The sequence below is a fragment of the Amblyomma americanum genome, chromosome 4, assembly GCF_052857255.1.
Source record: "Amblyomma americanum isolate KBUSLIRL-KWMA chromosome 4, ASM5285725v1, whole genome shotgun sequence".
NCBI lineage: Eukaryota > Metazoa > Arthropoda > Arachnida > Ixodida > Ixodidae > Amblyomma > Amblyomma americanum.
Genome location: NC_135500.1, coordinates 126,943,134 through 126,957,261, shown reverse-complemented (window position 1 = coordinate 126,957,261; position 14,128 = coordinate 126,943,134). Strand labels below are relative to the sequence as shown.

Here is a 14,128-nt window from a genome sequence, read left to right as displayed (position 1 = left end):
TTTTTTCCCATTTGTCACGCCCAAGCGATTGGCTGCTTTTCTGCAGCCTTGTACCGTCATTATAGGCCACAAAAATTTGGTGCTGCCGATAGTCCCGTGCTTCGGCCATGGCTTTTTTTTTTTTTCAACAGAACACGCCCCTAGCTCTTTCCACTGTTCGGCTTAACAGCAACTATTGCGCTTTTTGTACCTTCGCGGATTGCACCGTAACTTTCAGGGCATTCTGCACTTTTTTGCCATTTGTGCGAAATTTCGCAACCGGGCAACATCTTATTGCAGCGCATATGAATTTAAAAATTTCAGATTTCGGGGCTTTATAATCGGAGAGACTTCTAGGGCAGCCTTGCATGATATGTTTCACATGCTTGTTCATTTTGCACTCACTGAAAGACAAAAAAATGACCACAGCAATCTCTTTCAGCCTCGTTTCACCAATCAACACTCACATGGCACAATTTGGGACAGCACCCGTGGAGTCATAATAGGCCGAAACTGATCACTTAATGGGACTAGATTATAAACTACTGGCATTGCTCTGCAGAACCATATGGACCCACTGTTCGACGCAGGCCTGAAAGCTTACAGAGCCAAACAACCTTGTTTCAGTGAGTGCCTTGTCAGCACACATAGGGAGCTGACTGATCACAGCTAGTTAATAACCATGCCGACTGATGGTACCACAGGTCCCGAGTGCTAGGTGTCCTCACGGACCAGGGGACAAATGAAGTTTAGCCATAGGCCTGGCTACCTGTTCTACCCACTGTAATACCAAGGGCAGCCACGGCATGCCGACAACGGGAGCTAAAAGCATTGTAACCAAAGTCACAACAAAACAGATGCAGCGAAGACTTTTATTTCGAAGGCATTCACAGGACGTTCATACAAGCATACAGGTGTGAAATCACAGAGCTGTCCATGTTTGAAAATAAAGCAGGCTGCAAGCATTACTAAGCTTTTCAATCAGCAGCTAGGGAGCAACCCGTGGTTACTTCCAAGGGGCATCAGCTGCCGAACCGTTAGATGAAACAGGAACCAAGAAAAACCGCTGTCTTGGGAACGCTGGGCCGACGGTCTTTACTTTAATGAGTAAAACTGACCCTGAATGAAACTCTTGGAAAAATGCTGCGAGTTCATCTGTGTGCTTCCAGAGAGAAAAAAAAAATTTGCTTTGCGGGTCTTCTGGACGAAGTATAGCAGTTGTCCGTCTAAAATTCGAGGTAGGGTGCAAAGCATGTTTTTTTGCACTGTGAACTTCAAATGAACTTGAGAAAAAAAGAACAAAGGAAAAAAAGGTGCGGTGTCAGATCACTGAACCAAAGTGCTGAAGTACCGCTATCACAGGAACACCTCATTTCTCCTCGCACCACTCATTCTCTTTACGGACCTGAAACAGATAAACAAGCTGATGTTATAAAGAGCACGAAGCATGCGCTGGAGGCATTCAGCACGGAATTAGTAACATTTCAGAGGAGCACAAACAGTGAAGGGGGTGCAGAACTTCATTCAGCGGTAAAAGAAACGATATATATAGAAACTTTTTAACAAATAAAAAAAAATTTGTTTATCTCAACATGCCCAGATATCCAAAAGCTATCATCTGCCCTGTGGGATTAAAAGGTGCAGGGTTAAGTCCTCGACCAGCCACCATGAATGTGCAGGGAAATTTCGTTAACAGTGGCATTTGTTTCATGCCCTCACATTACACGCCGAAATATAGTTGGAATAAGTTAGGGGGCAAACCTAGAATGTTCTGCTGTGGAGCAGAATACTACAGCGACTCACAATGGAGCATCAAAACACACAACTCAATGCAAAGTAAACAGCAAAGCATAAATACAGCAATGATTACAGGAAGTGAAATATTTATGTTGTTCAGATATAGTACCATAAGGTGGAAGTGCAGGCACAGCCAGAATGTACAGTATATAAACGCATAATTTGCACACTTTTTGTACAGAAATACGTCAGCACCCGGACCCACACCCCACGCTGGCCGCCCCCCAAAAAAACTAACGTGCAGCAAGACATGCCTGTGCCGCGAGTGTTTCCCTAGGCAAATTACCGGTGCAAAGCCAAAGAGAAGGAACCCTAGGGAAGAGCTTAAGCAAGCACCCCTGGTTGCATCTCCGTGTCCTCACTATCTGCTCTGCACCATAGACAACGGAGTCCAAGCTGCAGCGGAAGTTGCCACATTTGCAACGCGATCACACGCCGTGGCTGCATGCTCTTCTCTGAAGGCAGTCTTCATGACAATGAGGAGCATGCCATTTACTAGAGCCACAACAATGAGGAACAAATGGCCAAGCCTATGCAAAGCTAACGGTATGCTAATCCCTTGTTATAACAAAATTACTTTACTCGAAATACCGCTGATGCAATATTTCTCCTGGTTCCGACCCAAACGCATGCATACTCTAAGCGCACAGAGAGCTTGACCCCCTTAAAACGAAGTGGCGAGCACAGGTGTTGGTGCTACTGTGGCGGGGATCCTTTCAAGCATGCAGTGTCAAATACCCAAATACCGTCGACTAATTAGTATCATGTAGGCACAGAACAGGCCACAACAAAAGTACCAAACCTATGACCTGCCTAGTAATGGGTACCAAGCGAGTGCCGAATGCCACCAGCTGTTTACAGCCGAGAGACCGGAAGCTGCAAGATTTCATGGTGCAATGGACCTGAACCGTTAATCTGCCGCAATCGCATTGCCGAAGCTCACTGCCTTTCTTGCACCCGAGTTTTGATTCACTGAATACATTGTATTAAGACATCTTTGCAGTTACGGCGCGATTAAAGCTCGACTGCTTTAGCTTTTCTCTGGTGGTCACTTATATCGAATTACCGTTCATAAAGAATTTCTTCGCCATCCCGCTGACTTCGTCCCAAATAATAATGGAATTGGAGAAATTGGTATGCTACGAATGAAAAACTGGTGTGATATCTGAACTTTTATTCATCAGACCCAATTGCCAACATGCACATCAATACCGGGTTAGTACAGAAAGGAGTAGGATTATTAGCAAGGCAGTGTTTGGTGGAAAACGCAATGAGTGTACAGAGACTAAGACTTTAGATATTCTTGCCAAGTGCATAGCTCTTGCCTCAACACGAGGCATCTTGCTGCACCATCCTATTAGCTTCAGCCAGGGAGCTGGCAAGACAAAGAATGCAGGTTTGCATTTATGCCCCCAGAGCACGCAGCGTACTGGAAAAGTACTGGTTCAAACAGTGAAGGACTGAGCAACTGGCTGCTGCATGCAGCAGGAATGTCAAGAAAGGCAGCGCCAGAATTTTACTAGGGTATGATCAGCTCCCTAACAAGATGTGGCACATGCAGAACCTACTTTGACATTTTGAACAGCTGAGCCAAGCTGCATGAAGAGCAAAAAAAAAGAAAGGTGTTAAATACGTGAACAGTGAAAATGAGTTCTGTCCAAGCATCACCAGCTTTGAATTGAAAGGAGAGGGGGGTCTCAAAAAATTAGTTAATGGGAATGGTTAATTACAAAATGTTCAGGAAACATGTATTTTTACGTGCAGATTCCAAATACGTCCAGTCTATGTAGGAGTCCCTGTGCACTTTGCAATATGCAACTTTGTGAAAAGCTTTTACGAAATTCTGCTGCAGGGAACTAGTGAGAATGCATACAATTGGTTTCTCGGGACATCAAGCTATGTGATAAATATAAAATTATCATCCTGCCCATGGCAGAAGTAGAGTTGTAGGATTTTGAAGTTATCAGAACCAGAAACACAAAGTTGTCTTTTCATTCGTAAAGTGGCAACTTCAAAACCCCGCAAATCAACTTCCACATTAGCAGGATAATAACATTACCCATATTGCATAGTTGGATGCCAAGACAAGCTAATGGCATGCATTCTAGGAAGTCCTATGCAGCAGAATTGTTATTGAAAATTAAGTGACATGTTTAGTCAGCACACAAAATGCATGTTCGCTGTTGATTTCATATTTGAGACTTCATTAATAAAAGTTTTTTGCAAGACCAGCTTCCCCCGTTTGGATACGAAGTGCTAGTATTGAAAGACTAGACTGAAGGAGGTGTCTCAAAACACTTTGTGCAACGAAAAGCTGCATTATACCAGAAACAATGGTCAAATACTTACGTACATCTGAAATAACTGAAGATTTTAGCTGGAAAAACGCGCAGAAAACCCCCGCATTTTTTTACTTTACACCACAAAAGTACTAAGAAATGGGTGCACAACTAGCATGCGATGTTCCAGGAATGCACTATGCAATGTATCACAAAGATTTTACCGTGCATGGGGACATGATCTAAGACGAAATTGAAAGCCATTGTCTTGCATTATCTGTTACAATTTTGGGGCACTCGAAATTTTAATATCCAAGGTGTGCCTAGCAAGCACCGATGAACTTCGCGGAATAAAAATTTGGAAGCAGATGTGTTCGTCCAGGCTTCAAACACTCCCAAGAGATACCGACGTACAAAATACCGACGTGCTAGGCATGTGGCTAAAAGGGACGACACAAGTGAACTTAGAAACAAGGATTTCTCGAAATGACATGGCACACTCAACTAGTGAGTTTCCTTGTGCAGCCAAGAAGGCATATCATCCAAACGGAATGAAGCACCATGGCATAAGGGTGCCCCATAAGCACTGCTCACCTGTTCCTCCTCACTGGGAGTAAAGTCGTTTTTGATGTTGAACTGTTTGCGGATCTCCTCGGGAGTCTTGCCCTTGATCATGTTGGCAACAGTCTTGCATGTGACGTCCAGCAGGCCCTTGATGTCCAGGTAGTTGGCAGCCTGCGAGCAAAGGAACAAAACTATTGCATGAAAATGGGGAATGGAAATGTACGTACAATCTGTAAAACTATGCTACAGGCACGTGACAATTTTAAGCAAGAGTGCATGCATGTAAGCAAAGCACACAGGGACAAACGCAAGCGAATGTTAAAATAATGAAAGTGCAACACTGAAAAGCATGAAGTGAGCACACACCGACACAAGCTGTCTGCATTTGGTCAGTGAAAGTTTTGCCCTGTGGGACTGCATGAGCAAGTCTCATAGACTACTCCTGCAAGGCTGTGGGAACGGTCCCACCCCTTGGTATGAAGCCATGCACCTTGTCCTAAGTAAGGGCTATGTAGGTTGCAAAGAAGAAGTCTCACGAAGTTTGGTATTTCGGAATGAATAACTTGCACAGCGCCTTTGACAATGGCTGCCATGCCACAAGAATGCCGATGCAAAGTGGCTTGTGTGCCCCTGGTCATCCAGGTGCCACCATAAATGACATCTGTTGCCTCTGGCCTCCCTGAGGTGTCCCAAAAATTTCTGGGCAGTTTGCAGTTACTACACCTGTATGCCTGCTGAAGCAGCAGCTGGATGACCATTCATGGCACAACCTCTAGGAAGGCTGCATGGCAAGTAGCCCATTTTAATAATGCTTGTTTGGGAGTGCCATTCGGTTTGCACGCACAAACAGAATGGATGTCCTCGCAGTAGGCATGTTGGCTTCAAATGAGCTCTCGTCTTGAGGGCCAGCACATCGAGGATTACCGTGTTCTTTGTCTCCCCACACCGAGTACAGAAGAGCTGCATCTTGGCTGGAAGCGAGACACTGGAAAGTGTCAATGCGAATCTGAACCTGTCGTACTGCATGAAGCTTGCTGGACAGCAGCTTATTCAGGATTTGCTTGTGCACAATAAAAGGTGGAGATTTCTCCCGTTTAACTGCAGTTTTTTGCCAATCTGAGACAGGTGGAAGTTGTGGCGCCATAATTTATGCCGCCACAAGTGACACCATAGCAACGCGGTAGTGCAAATCTCAAAGCCATGAAATACTTTCTTGGAAATGACCCGGTCAAATTTGGAGGTTGTGATAGTGTCAGGAACAGTCAATCATGGTTGAACAGATGTTGACACAAACCTGTGCAAGGTCACATTTCAGGGGTCCCCCAGGCCAAACTCTTGCAACTTCGCATTAGTTGCTATGGCAATGAGTGATGCACAAGCAAGGTTTTTGCTCTGCTCCGACAGTCCTACGAGCGCTTTTGCACTAAATGTGACATTGCTGTTTCGTAGGGCAACCAAAACCTTGGTTCGGCCTCTTGCCATGCGATTTTTTTGTTGCTCAGAGGAGAGACTGAAATGCATAGAGTGTGATTCCATAGCAACTGCGATTGCACTCTGGTGGCACGAAGTCATCTTCAGCATGCCCCCAAGGGCACTGATAACATCCGCACTTCATTTCACAAGTGCCTTGCAGCCCTACGGGATGTAGAGACATCCCACGCCAATCTAGAAAAGAGTTAAAGTTCTACATAGAACAATATGCGAGCTGCCATATGCAAAATTCTAACATTTTACTGGACTTTACACCACTTGTCACAAGCAGACATTTAGTTCAGCATATGCAAACAGACAAAGATTAGCTCAGCCCAGTGGCCGAGGCTATCTTTGCTCCAAGTTGCGTGCCCTTGCGAAGTTTCCTGGGCTTTCCTGCAATGAAAGGTCAAGGAGACCGTCCCTCTCAATCAGTCTGCCAACGAAGGGTGGTGCTCACCAGAATGAGCTCAAAGAGGGTTCCCTGGTCCACCTTGAGAAAGTCAGCATCCCAGGAGGAGATGTCATCTGTGCGCTTCTCCTTGTTCTCGTCGTCTTCCGGCGGGGGTGGGTCGTCCTTGTGGTATGTGGCCCAGTGAATCACCTTTTTCAGAATGGCAGAGTTCACATTGGGCAGCGGGACCACCTCGTCTTCGTCATCATCCATACCCAGGTCTGCAAATACCATATGCAAGATGAGGCACCAAGACTTCACCTGTTGGCCTCCTACAGTCAACCAACTGGATGCACCAACTACAAGCAAGTACACAGCTGACACCAAGGCTTGCTGCAGAACGCACTGGCTAAATTTCTTGAGTTGAGCAGATAAATTCAGGGGGGCACTTTGATGACCTAAAGTGTGGCGAGGCGAAAGCCTTTAGTGCGGTGTTGCTGCTTGTGATGCAGACGTGTGGTCAAGGTTTTAAATAAAGACCGACTACAAAGAGTTTAGGATGCACCCTTCCAGATCGGCGGCGTCTGAATCGGGACTCGACAGCACGTTGCAGCCTTGCCAAGGAGCCCACGGAACGACATCGCCGTTTGGCGGGACGCCTTGCCCGTTGGACAATTCCAGGAAAGGAAACTATGCCTGCCTCGTATCTCTGGGCACCTGAACCGCAGTGGACACCCGAACCGCACCGTAAGGGAACGAAAAGGTTAGCTGCTGGACATAACGATGCTGGACAGAACCATGGCCGTGAGTATGAGCCATTATAAATGCTTTGGTTTTAAAAGGCTGTGGTGCAAACTGATGACAGTCTGAGGCCATGCCATGACAGGCCACAATAGTACAAGGATTACTGCCATAAGAGAATACCTTTCCTCCAACACTGTAGTCAGGACCGGCCCCATGAATATGTGCCGAGCAACAGAATAGTTCGGGTACTTTTGCATGCTTTTGGGATCAATGCCATAACAAGGAAAAGCCGACACTGGTGCTTCCAAACAGCTAATCTGAGTTCTGCTTATGCTCGCACTTCGATGGCAAGTGTTCACTGCAAGGCTGAGGGAAGGGTCCGATGAATGTAGTATCGGGGATTAGAGTGGTATACTCCACGCAGCGAGAGCCAGAGCAACGCAAAGCTGCATCGCAATGCCATTTACAGGCAGTATCTGGGATGGAGACAGCCAGTGGGATCCCTTTAACTGCAGGCATGTCTCTCGACTAGTTGCAGCATTTCGTGCTTCAGCTCTGCAAAATAGTGAGCGGGCCACAGCAGTAGCAATCTGGTGGTCTTGTAATGTTGAGTCGACCGTTTTCCACGCACACTCGATATATGGCTTGGGAGTTGGCGCGCACGGCACCACTTGGCATTTCAGCAAGATCGTGCATGAAACATTGAAAGGAGTCAAGCACCATGCCTGCTGATAATAAAGGGCACCCATTGGCCGAGATGCCGCCCGTAGATGGCATTACAATGCATGGAGTATACCACTTTTGTCCTAGATAAGATAGTACAGTTTAGATTACTGGGATCCCAATTCCAGACCACTATCTACCCAACAAGAAGGGATGTGCTCTCATGCAATGGATGACCTATGGCCACATTTGTTTGCAAGTGCCACACGCTCGGTGCAACAGTACAAGACGTCGGAAGGATGCGAATATGCTGTGCTCAAAAGGGAATGTCGAGGCAGTAAACAGGCAATACAAATAATGCAGTAAATATGGGCATACAGGGCTGAATTTAGGAATGGACATGTGGCTTAAAAGTGAAAATTAGGCCAAAATTTGAAATGGCATGCATACTTGAGCATAAAACCCAACCAACCAAATGAATGCAGCTGCAAAACCAAGTCTGACAGCATACAGGAGGAATGAATACCTGCAGGAGTACATGTGAAGGGCAGTAGTTACACTTACTGCATAACAATTGCACAACAATCTGAGCAAAAGATGAGACCAGAACAGAATAGTACTTAACAGCACTTTGTGCAATCTGGTATTACTAAGCCTTTTGCAAGTGTGCTGCACTATGTAATGATGTCCCAGGAGAGAGTGCCATCCTTCGAGTAAATATTGCAAGCATATTGGAATGCAGTAAAGATTGTCCGCCATTCTTACAGCGACAGATTTTTTTGCAATTTAAAGCTTAGGGCAGAGCCTTGAAAAAAATATTAAAGTGAAGCTAACTTTCTTGAAGGATGAATGTACCATTTTGGTTGAAAAATGGCTTTCAATCGAAGCAAAAAATACTGCCCAGGAAGCTTTACAGTGTTTCTGTGCAGGGTATTAGATGAGGCAAGTCTAACGCAAGGAACTACCCATAATTTATATCAGTTGCCAAAAATGTTTATCTTTGCAATGCAGGTCTGGTCATTTCCAAAGTAATGCCCCTTAACACTCCACTGTTCGCGAAGGGGTGGGAGGAAGGCAGGGCACAGACAAGCCAAGTGACGTTCCATTTCGCTCAACTCGTGATGACACGAGGATGCAGCAGTTCACCGGCCCCGCGCGCCTCAAAAGTGCGGTCGCACGGCCTCGGCAGCGGACTACCCAAATCGGCCGAGGAAAGCATGTTTGTAAGAAGCGCGTCAAATGGAACAAAGTCCGAGCACGCCGGTCGGTACACGTGCGCATGACCGCACGTGGCTGCCGAATGCGGGGACGGATGCTGTTCGCATGACAACTCTTCGGAGGCACAAAAAGATACAAGCAGACAGGCTTAAAACTGCCTACCTTCCAGCATGGTCTTGATGGTGACAGAGGCCTTGGCAATCTCGACGTCCACCTCGAAGACTTCCCCGTCAGAACTCTGAAGCTTGATATTCGGCATCTAGAAGCGTTAAGAGCGAAACGAGGTTATCAGTGCATGACGGTTTGCGAACAGTACAGCTTACCTAGATCCTATCTCTAGCAATACAGCGTCATAGTAGAGAAGACAGTAGCGTGCCCAGAAAAAAAAAAGTCCTGCTTGGTTTGACAAGTACAGCTGACTCGAAGCATTGAGACAGAACGTTTGAAGAATCAGATACTGCCAGTTTTATCAAGGTCGCCATGACAGCAAGCCGAAGATAAGACTGAAGACACCCTGAAGGCGTTGCTGCAGTTAGTAACCAAAATGGCCAGCCAAAAAAGTGTCGGCCGAGACGGGGCTTTTACCGTACTGCCCGTACACACAAACCTGAAACGTAAAATGCAGCGGAGCAAAGGCAATAAAGAAAGTGTAGCGGTGAGCCTTTAAAAATAAACAAAAACAGCCTATTCCTCACTAAAAACCAACAAGGCCATGACAAGAACTAAGTGAACAGATTAACAAAGCGAAAGAGGCGGACGTTGCGCCTACAATGCTGAGCACACGCTCGAACGCAGTGACATGCGCAACACTTGCATCGGATTACTGGCAAATCTTTCCACAAGCAATGTTTACGGAATACTTTGCTCTCATTTCCTAGACAATCTTCAACCTAAATTCGAGGCAATGAATGACCTCATCTAGCACGCGCGTCCGAAAAGAATGCAAGACGCAACTCGAACATTTAAGCCTAACCAAAGAACAAATGAAGCTGCACCGTTCGAAAAATGGTATACGCAGAATGCTTTACAAATTTTTCGGTCGTGAGAAAATCAACCACTTACATTTACTGAAAGCTCCGGAAATCACGCACCAAAGCAATTTCGACGAAGACAACACGACACTGAACGCTAACCGCAACCCACCGAACGAGTTTATATAGCAAGCATGAGCAAGCTAGGCCCACAGCACTCCTTGCGGTCAGTTTGATGCATGGACTGTTGACGACGAAAATCATCTAAAATAACAGCTGATGTTTTCTCTTTTTTATCCTGGATACTTTCAGCTGCGTACCTTGACAAAATACCTTTAATTATTCTACGGTAAAATACAAATATGAAACATATATGTAGGCAGAATTATTTGATTTTCAAGGAAAGAGCAAGGTGCAAATAATGTAGAGCTTTCTACAGAATGTGACCATGTTCAGATTTCCTGCATAGGTGAAATTTCATGGTAAGTTTTTTATTTTGACAAGTGTATGAAACAAATCCTAACGCGGTGTCGCTTCGGGTGTCGTACCTGGCTGACCACTTCACACACATTCATCATCATCATCATCATCATAAAAAAAAAAACGCGCGATACGCGCACTACTCGAACTGTGCCTGCTCCTTGCAATTCCGCCTCACAGGGTAATTTTGACCTCGTTTAAATCTTCCTGATCACGCTTGGGCATGTTCGTTGCTCCTCTCAGTCAATTATTTGTAGTGCCTTTCATAGCTTTGCGCTTCTATTTACTGCGCGCCCTTGTCTGGTTTTAGCATTGTTTTCCAAAGGCTGCCCTCACATGTTGGCGTTCAAGGCTTTCTTTGAAGCTATTAATAAGACAAGTTTAGCGTAGTCGGACAGCCGTCCGGTAAATACGGCTACGCGTTGCTGTTGCTACCTTGCCAGGTCTGCCTAGTCACATTTGCCGTACAGTAACAGTTGCCGCCACCTAAACCAAGTGGTTGTGAACCACTTTCTTCTGTTCACCTAACCAACCACTCCTGGCGCACCACCACTGCGCTCTCCCCTGTCCTTTCTCGCTGTCGCTCCCTTCTGTACTTCTCCTTGCTATCCTTTTCATGTCCCTTTATTTCCACCAGCTGCGGCCTGCAGCATCTTTTCCTTCCTTTTTTATTTTAATGGGATAGCATTAGAGGTCTCGTTCTCGAGCCAGTGACCGGCCGTTGCATGTCATGAGAAAGCAGGTAGCCTACCTGCCACAGTAGGTAGGTGACAACCTGCCTACCATGGCAGGCGGCAGTGAAATTAATTGAAGTAAATTCAGTGTAATCTCTACCTACCCACCGGGGCACTGCGCTTGAGCTCATTGGTCAAGAGACAGATAGCCTCCTGAAGAACTATATAAGCAAAAATGAGCCTTATGGTAGCTCAGGAAAAGCAACCTTGGTCTCACAAGCCCCACCAGTGGCTGTGCTGGAAACAGCCACGTGCAAGGGCAGTGGCACATTATTTAACCGCTTCACCATTTGGTATGAAGATTTCCTGCGATCTATGAAAGAGAAGGAATACTTGTGTGGGAGGGATCTCTGACCCTATTGCATTCTATTTTAAGGTTAGATTATGCGTTGTCCAAGTTTTTTTTTTGTAAAAAGAAACCACTACTGGACTGATGGGTAACACTCAGCAGCATTAGTTGAGTACGATGGGGTGCAGGCCTGCATTTAGTCTGACCCTCGTCGCCTGTGTATGTCGGTTATGTCTTGCACGCTAAAGCATAAGGTTGTCATGAAAAAGTGATGTGCTTTTGCTTGCCTGTGCTATCCATTCCTTGCTACTTGTGGAGTTCGTACGCAGGAATTGCCAGTACTGCAAGGTTAATGCCACCTGCTGCAAATACAACACTGATTTCAATCATACATAATCATGTAACTAATTAACCTATCTGTACTGTGCACACAGCTGAGAACTACACAAGGCTGCAGTTTATGTAAAGGCTGTTTGTCTGGTTTTGCTTTTTGGATGGGTTTTTATATTTTGTGCTGAAATCTTAAGGCTAAAAATGACGCAGCAACACCTTGTGCTCATGGTGGCAAGGCATTAAACAAAACCTGCTGCTGGTGATGAGAGAAGCTGTTAGTAGTATCTTTATGGAGGTAGCAAGGTGAAACAAATTTTCTAAGCCTAACAAATTAATAAAATACTCCACTTCAGTTTTAAGACACTCACTTCAGCCCCCTTACAGCCAGCAATGGGTGCCAAAGCTCAATGACTGTTTCACCTTTTGGCTGCACCCTGTAGCTGTGTTGCTGCTCATTTTGCTCCTTCGGTGAAAAGAAGTGCCTCTGCTGGAAAGGCTTTTGGGGAGTGCTATGTGTCAAGGGTATAACAAAGGTTCAGTTACCAGCAACTAACAGCGGAGGTGCCTTAAGCATTGTTTTAGGGTTTCTACTGTCTTCACATAAGCCCAGTTAATCAATTTGTAGTGGCTAAATAAGTTTCAGAAATGCAGCTTTCATGTAAAAATCAAATTTAGCTCAGATTGTCTTAAAATTTTTTAAGGTGCACAAACTTTAATGGAATGGGTTTTATGCAAAAATGAAGGGCCTTGTTAACCCCTTCAGTGCCGCTCTATTGTCCTCAATTCCGAACAGAAATGGCCTATTTATTTTTACTGCTACCGAAAGAACCTTTAAATACCTTCTCTACCAGAACGAACTCGCTCCTGCTTGTGCTTCCTGTGTAATATGTGCTGCTTGCTGTCTACCACAAGTGTGGCAGAACACGCAGAATCAATTCATCCGTGGTATTAAAAGAAGAGAGAGAGAGAATGAAAAGGAAACGCAGGGAGGTTAACCAGATGTGAGTCTCCGGTTTGCTACCCTACACTGGGGATGGGGGATAGGGGTTAGAAAGATGACAGAGAGGAAAACGCAAAAAAAAAAGGAACGTGCACACATGGAGACACACACACACACAAGGCGTTCCAGTTAAAGTCTTTCACACAGGCCGGTGGATTGTAAGAAGCGCAAAAGCGCTTTCACGGCCTTCTTCTGCGGCGGTAGGTCCTTTCGATGTTGTAGAATTCTTTTTTCGGATAGCGGTTGGTCGTCCAGTTGGTCAAGTTCGTGGCTAAGGCATGCCCTCTGTGGACTGTACTGCGGGCAGGAGCACAATATACAGTGAGCTGAACTTTCACTTGGAAATGCATAGCCTTAGACTTTCATTCCATTTTGTATGACACCACACTTCATGCACATTCCTTTGCATCCACCTTTATTGCACACTTTGTCTTCTTTGTACTCCTATACAACTGACTCCTTTGCACACTTGTCCATGTTTGATCTCCAGTATCCATCAGCACTTGGTTCTGCAGGTGGCTCCCACACAGCTATGTCAACAGAAGAGTGGCATCCGTTGCGCGTGTGTGTGCTATCTCCGCACCTCTTTTCAGTTCACTTTCCTCCTCACCTTCCACGGTAGCCACCCATCTAATTGGATTGTTCCCATGGCAACCACCTCCGGTTGCACATCACATTCCTTTGTCCGTGTCAGAACCTCCTCTGTCCAGGATAGCCACCCTCTGGGTTTTTTTTGTGGCAACCACATTCCAGTCTCTCCCACTCCTACAATTTGTTGCCTACCAGCCATGGCAGGTGGTTCTGACACTTTTTTTTTTCTACATGGGATGCATTATTGGAGAACACTGGGACAAAAGTTGTACTTCCTGAATAGACTTGCTATTCATTTGCATATGGGGTTTTATCTGGAACAGTTGGATTCAAGGGCTACCCATGAAGCAAGAATAAAACACATTTTGAGGGATAACCTTGCAATTAATCTGCATTTCTCTAAAGTGTTTCATCTTACTTGATTGTGATTTAGTTTTACAAAGCATATTGCAATTGTGTAAAGGCCAATAAGTTACCTCTACTGCTAGTGAAATGACAATGCTTTTAGCAGGTAAAGAAATGAATTAGTGATCAACGTATGGAAATGAGTTTTTCAAAAACTTTCAGAAATGGTCAAATAAGAACTGCTTGACAGCTAATATCAAAAGCTGCTAAATATGTA

The 14,128-nt window shown here is 45.4% G+C and overlaps 1 protein-coding gene across 2 annotated transcripts; it reads right to left on the bottom strand.

Moving 5' to 3' along the window:
* Positions 1-837: 837 nt before the first annotated feature.
* SkpA (S-phase kinase associated protein 1 SKP1-related A) lies at positions 838-10,324 on the bottom strand. 2 transcript variants are annotated; one of them, XM_077661664.1, is made up of 7 exons: positions 10,171-10,324; positions 9,271-9,367; positions 6,550-6,764; positions 4,650-4,790; positions 4,130-4,153; positions 2,705-3,371; positions 838-2,088 (listed from the first exon to the last, which is right to left on the bottom strand). In XM_077661664.1, exons 2-6 carry the CDS (start codon positions 9,365-9,367, stop codon positions 3,315-3,317), a joined length of 534 nt encoding a protein of 177 aa, XP_077517790.1. In that variant the 5' UTR covers positions 10,171-10,324; the 3' UTR covers positions 838-2,088; positions 2,705-3,314. The 2 variants fall into 2 exon arrangements, with proteins under 2 accessions (XP_077517790.1, XP_077517791.1); XM_077661665.1 differs by lacking the exons at positions 2,705-3,371; positions 4,130-4,153 and having other exon boundaries at positions 838-1,384; positions 10,171-10,323.
* Positions 10,325-14,128: the final 3,804 nt, after the last annotated feature.

Bases quoted from the DNA above. Each gene is read 5' to 3' on its own strand.
- SkpA (XM_077661664.1), bottom strand. From the start codon at position 9,367: ATGCCGAATATCAAGCTTCAGAGTTCTGACGGGGAAGTCTTCGAGGTG. The intron at 6,765-9,270 runs GTAGGCAGTTTT...TGGTATTTGCAG, and splicing joins CATCAAGACCATGCTGGAAG to ACCTGGGTATGGATGATGAC. The intron at 4,791-6,549 runs GTGAGCACCACC...CTTTGCTCGCAG, and splicing joins CCCTCTTTGAGCTCATTCTG to GCTGCCAACTACCTGGACAT.